Source organism: Seriola dumerili, unplaced genomic scaffold (assembly GCF_002260705.1).
Source record: "Seriola dumerili isolate Sdu_G_001 unplaced genomic scaffold, Sdu_1.0 BDQW01000533.1, whole genome shotgun sequence".
Classification (NCBI taxonomy): Eukaryota; Metazoa; Chordata; class Actinopteri; order Carangiformes; family Carangidae; genus Seriola; species Seriola dumerili.
Window position 1 is genome coordinate 2593760 of NW_019174788.1, and position 6001 is coordinate 2599760.

The 6001-nt window shown below is 41.7% G+C and overlaps 1 protein-coding gene across 2 annotated transcripts; it reads left to right on the forward strand.

The window, feature by feature from the left end:
• Positions 1 to 307: 307 nt before the first annotated feature.
• LOC111235790 (sialoadhesin-like) lies at positions 308 to 5181 on the forward strand. 2 transcript variants are annotated; one of them, XM_022764341.1, is made up of 8 exons: positions 308 to 363; positions 1223 to 1624; positions 2124 to 2435; positions 2531 to 2794; positions 3559 to 3831; positions 4290 to 4392; positions 4485 to 4650; positions 4774 to 5181. In XM_022764341.1, the coding sequence occupies exons 1-8, from the start codon at positions 321 to 323 to the stop codon at positions 4927 to 4929; spliced, it is 1719 nt and encodes a 572-aa protein (XP_022620062.1). In that variant the 5' UTR covers positions 308 to 320; the 3' UTR covers positions 4930 to 5181. The 2 variants fall into 2 exon arrangements, with proteins under 2 accessions (XP_022620062.1, XP_022620063.1); XM_022764342.1 differs by having other exon boundaries at positions 4485 to 4621.
• Positions 5182 to 6001: the final 820 nt, after the last annotated feature.

Below are 6001 nucleotides of genomic sequence, written 5' to 3' on the forward strand. Positions count from 1 at the left end.
TGAGGTCTTTCTTTCCCTAGCAAACAATCCCTCATTCCACCACTTAAAAGATTATATTTGAGTCTTTTGAAATGTTTGTTGTAAAAAAGTTGTAACTCTATCATTTATTTATTCTGAAAGGATACTGCCAACCATTAGAATATAACTCAAAGGAATGAAATGAATTAATATACAAACATAACATTGGAAGTTTAAGAGGAGCCATCAAAGTGAAGTCATAGTACCAGTGGCACAATGACATGACCCCCCCCCCACACACACACCCCACCCCCCACACTCATCCTTCCCTCTGTCTGTGCTGGCAGAGCAGGGTTGCAGTCATGCATGTGGACACTGTCTCTCTTGTGTGTCCCCTGATTTTTGGTGAGTAAATCGACCCATTATTTAAGTTTTTATGCATTTACTTTGGATTTTTGTTTGAATTTAAGGGACTTTTATTACTCAGGGATGTAATGCCTCAGTGAAGTTACAGTCTCTGATACCACTGACTTTACCATAATTATTACAGTAAGAGAAGTAGAGATTGTTATTTACTATCTGCAAATGTCTCCTGTCGAGTATACTGTGCTGGTCAATTACATTATATTCATAGATAGGAATCCGTTCTGTTGCTTTAAAAATGATCTGCTTGTGAATTTTCTCCATGAAGTGGTTGACAGTTTGAAAATAAATATGCAAATGTTCCCTAAAATAATGAAGATAATTCTAATTCAATTATTTGACCATGTAATATTCACAGAGTAAAAAAAAAAAAAAATAGTAGTAGATTAGTTCTAGAGCCAAAAGTGCAACTGCCCTCTTCCTTTTTTCTAAATATACATCTGTTGCGAAATGGTTCTGGGTCATGTTATGCATTTGCAGACAGTACAGTGAAATACAACAATTCCAACCTCATGCTAAATGAAATCTGTCCTGCATGCTGAGCTTCCTACAAGATTCATTCAGTGACAGTTTTTTGAATGAAAGTGAAGAGCTCCATAATTTAGACTCTAAACTTTTCAATTTGGGAAACTGGTCTTTGGCTTCACAGAGGTCAAATTAAAACTGAAAAGTACTTTTAAGTGCATAAAAGGTGAACATCACAATTATGAGGCACAGTTATATGGTTGGATAGCTTGCTAATAAACCTGCTTTCTCCCATTATTAAAACTTAAACCTAGAATAAGACATGGTCACGACAGATCCTGCTTGGGAAATGATTGTCTGTTCTCCATCACAACAGCAGCCCTGTGGAGGGGGGTCCGGACTGCCTCTCCTGTACCCTCAGTCCCTGACCGTGTCCAAGCTCTGGTGGGCTCCTGTGTTGTGATTCCCTGCTCGTTCACTCCTCTAGCTCCTCATCCTCTCAAGGGGAGGAAGGAGAGGGTGGACGTCCGGCTGAGGTTCAGAGGTGGTGGCCACTTATTTCCTCTTCGGAGCACCGCTTTTAACAGCGAGCACAGGGATCAAGTGAGCAGGGATTTCCAAGGCCGGACGTCCCTCTCTGGGCGAATCACAGAGGGAGACTGTTCGGTGAAGATAGAAAGGATCAGCCTGGATGACTCAAGGATGTTTGAGATCGCTCTGAAAAGAGGTGATGACTTACTGTGGGGAAAACCAAGGAGCTTTAATCTGGATGTTGTTGGTGAGTAGGGAACTGCCATCTTCCTAACCGGCTTTGAATATTTCAACCAGATCATGTGGGTATCCAGGCTGTAGGACTTTCCTAAAAATTGTCATTGCATAGGAGTAGCAACACTTTAGTACAAACAAACAGAGAGGAAGCCAGTAATAATTGTGCATGAAGCGCAGATGTATTTTCCCCTCAGATCAGCATCATGGCAAACAGAAGCAAATGAGTAAATGAATATAAACATTTTTTTTACTGAATGAGCAGTCAACAAGTAGCCTACCTTTTACATTTTGTCTGAAAATAAGAATGAAATAAAAGAAAAATACTATTACACATTTGCTAATTGATGAAATTGTTCCTAAATCTTCATAAATATGGAAATCTGGGACAAACAATCTGCAGTAATGTCATTGGAGATTCCATGTGATGTTTAAGTTCAATTATCATTTGGCTTTAATAAAACAGTCAGCAGCAGTAAAACTCTAATGTAGGAGCTTTTCCTCACTGACAGACACTCCTGAGGCTCCTGTCATCAGCGGCATGTTGTCGGCCACAGAGGGACAGCTGGTTACCTTGAACTGCTCGGTCAACTATTACTGCCCCTCCAGACCTCCTGCCCTGCAGTGGAGCTGGGAGCGAGGAGGCCACCTGAACAGCACCGAGCCCGGGGAGGTACAGACACTCTACCCAGAGCCCCACAGGCTGATGTTACTGGCTCCTCTGTCCTTCACTGTGTCACATCAGGTGAAACCCAGGCTCAGGTGTGAGGTCAGCTACCCAGGAGCCAAAACACTGGCCACTTCCAAGGATCTGCATGTGACATGTAAGCATAGTTTTGACTTTGTGTCTTTGTGTCTCTTGGCTCAGTTTGCGCTAAAAACCTCTTCTTCTTTTTTTTCCTCCTTTATTGCTCTATAGTTCCACCAAAAGAAGTGAAAGTTCAGGTCCAGTCCATGACAGTGCAGGAGGGGGGCAATGCCTTACTGGTCTGCTCATGCAAAGCTGACCCTCCAGTGTCGGAGTACCGCTGGTCCTACACTCAGCACGGCCGTACAGTGCACCTCCACCAGCGCGCACACACAGTTCGGTTGTACAACGTGACTCGAGACATGAGGGTCCGCTGCTCAGTACAGAACCTGATTGGTCGAGGAGAGTCCCGGCCCACACCACTGAACATACAATGTAATCCTCTTTCCTGTAAACCTACCTCCATACATACATTTTGACTATTTCTAGACAAGCCTACCTTGCATATGTTTGGTTTCACTGCCCTTAACTGTGCAAAGTTTCAAGTTTGTTGCAACCTGTCACTGTTTGGGTGTGGTCAGAGTTGTTCTCCATAACACCTGTAACCACCGCCAACAGTGATGTCACAGTGAGTACACTGTGACATCACTGCAGCAAGGAGAGGAGTTAAATCACTAGTGGTCAGCAAAAACAAAATTGTGTGTTGATGATGTGTTACCAGGGATTCTAGTAAAATCAAAGTTTCCTCTTTTAATTTAGCCAAAATGGAATTGTCCTCCTTAAAGGAATAGTTCAGCATTATGGGAGATACTCTTATTCATGTTCTTGTCAAGATTTAGATGCAAAGATCAATACCACTCTCCTCTCTGTAGAGTAAATGTGAAGCTACGATCAGCCGCTGGTTAACTTAACTTTGCCAAGCAACCGGCGGAGACCACAGGAAGATCCTGAACCGTAGTTTCACATTACCAGTAAAGACATGAAAGTGTTATCAGTCTTCTCACCTAACTCTCAATAAGAAAGTGTCAAATCTACTCACCTTTATTTATATTGTGCAAAGTCACAAGCTTGTATTAAGTTAAAATATTACATAAATGTAAAGTATAATTCAAAGAACATAAAGAATATTCAATAAATATTTGGTGTGATAAGTGAAAGAGTTGTATAGTATAAAAAACTGCATCTTTTCCCTCATCCAGACAAACCGGTCATCCTCCGGCTCTCCTCCACCTGTGTGCTAGAGGAGATGGAGGTGCTGTGTCGCTGCTCAGTCGACTCCAACCCCAAACCTGCGGTCACCTGGAGCATTAATGGGACTGTTCCACCTCGTGATTACAATGTGTCAGTAACATCAGAGCCTCACGTGCTAACGGCTACTCTGAGGGGCCGCATGGACAGACCCCTGACAGTGATCTGCTTTGCTTTCAACGCCCTGGGAAATGATTCCCTGGTTTTGCTGCAGGGAGGACAGGGTGTGTTCAAAGCACAGTTTTTCCACACTAACAAAGACAACAGCGCTGCCTCTTGTTTATTCACTCTGATGTCGGGCTCGTGCTGAAACATCCGTGCAACATGCCTGCAGCTTGATAACATTAGTAAAAGAGAATAAGCTGAAGAATGAATTGGGAACTGCTGCAAAGAAAACAGTGTGTTGTCGTACTTTTCTTGAATGATGAGTGCAGCATCACATTTTCTATATTGCATTGCTTCATATTTTACATTTTAAAAAGCTTTTACAGATTTTATTACTAGGAATATCTAAGTGAAGGCATAGCATCAGGCATGAGTGATGAGCAATATGTCTGAAAGGGCCAGATATAAATCATAATCCATATTGTTCTACTCATGATGGAGAGGGAAAGTTGTAATTATTATATCATAGTTTTACACCATGTGCTGATCCATCACTGCTCTTTCTGTCCATATACAGAGACAGCCCCCTTGTGGTGGATGGTGTTACCTGCTGTGGCCATCTGCTTGGTCATTTCCCTTCTGTCTCTTATTTTGTATTGCTGCCGAAAGAAAGCTGGAAAGTATGTGAAGCAAACCACCCGTTTTAAATGTTCACTGAAATTTGTCACAAATGTTTGCTGTGGGGTTCATACTCTTATTCTGCTCTTTCCAGAGATGTCCTGAGTAGACATCCAGCTGTTTACCCCGAAGGACTGGGAGTTTATCAGGACAGGATGCCCCTCTATATTAACTGCACGGAAGTGACTCATATCTACACCAACGGCAGCTACCAACTTGTTTATCAGAACTGTACGCCTCTCTTTGTCCATACTAACCAGGTACTGGGTTAACTTAATCTATGAGTGTAGGTTATATCCTTGGAAGCAGTGGGCATTGCACTGATAAAAATCCCCAAATCTCTCCTTCCTTTGAGAATTTATAAACATCTGTCTCTTTTTCAGATCCGTCCAATGGGCAGAAGAGGTGGGGAGAGACGAAGAGGAGGAGAGGGTGCAGGAATAGACAGACGAGCCCCTTCAGGAGTCAGAGGGACAAGAGAGGTGCAGGGTACTACTGTGGCTGATGCAGAAACGGCCATCTACCTGGAAATCATCTGAGTCACATTATTCACCTGTAACATTAAACTTGCATTAGTCTTCGGATTCATTCTCTTACTAATGGTAATCCATAGCTTTCAGGTTATTGTATATAGTGTTCGTCTATATATATAATCAGCTTTTCAAAATCATACACTGTGATCTCTTGAATAGCTAGTAGTGGTATTTCTCTCTCATAATCTCCATACTGAACTATTTCTGTCTCTTTGATTGTTGGCTTGTGACCTACCGCTGTGCTCTTTTTATAAAAGATGAAAAGGTTTGATAAAAGAGGTTTTTTCATCATTTTATCTTGTGTATATACTACACGACTCCCCTCCTCAGGCAGTGCTTAAAGTTCCTGTAGAGTCAGAAAGGCTGCAGCTCTGCAGCTCAAGCTGTAATGAAGTTTGCACCATTTATTACACTGGTGAGGGAGTGTATAACAATGTTTGTGAGAGAATGCATCTTGTCATAGTAGATGCGTTATTGCAGGAAGGGAAAGAAAATTCTCCAAACCAAATCAACCCACACAGTCCTATCCATCTACCCAGTAAAAAACTAAACAAAACAAAACAAAAAACTTTTTTCAATAGATTGTTATTGCAGTCTGAAATCACATCCAATTTACATATAAATTTTAAATTAGTCAACCATCCCTAAATGTTTCAATGTTAGGAAGTCATTAACATAGAGGTTTGTTGTGCTCTTGAAGGGGTGAGTCTGTTGTTTAGCCTATCCTCATTTATTTCATGTTATTCAAACAAAATAATAGGAACACTTGTCAACATTAGGGTGCCATTCACCAGCACCACAGACTCCAGAATGATCATACAGTTCAATGAATGCCTCTTTAACCCACTCTCAACACAAACTGGCCGGTATAACCTCCATGGACACTGCATTATACGTTTTAGCTAGGTGTTCCTAATAAACTGACAACTAAGACTAACACTATAATACAAATTTCTTAACAAGTACGTACTCTAACCAGTTGGTGGCGACATTGCCCCGGTGATGCCCTGATTAAATTACAGAAGAAGAAGAAGAGGGGACCGCTGATTGGATGGAAACATTGCGTGTCACAACACAA

Coding starts and splice junctions, on each gene's coding strand:
- LOC111235790 (XM_022764341.1), top strand. CDS start 321: ATGCATGTGGACACTGTCTCTCTTGTGTGTCCCCTGATTTTTG. Junction 2,795..3,558: donor CACACCACTGAACATACAAT/GTAATCCTCTTT, acceptor TCCCTCATCCAG/ACAAACCGGTCATCCTCCGG. Junction 4,651..4,773: donor TCTTTGTCCATACTAACCAG/GTACTGGGTTAA, acceptor TCTCTTTTTCAG/ATCCGTCCAATGGGCAGAAG.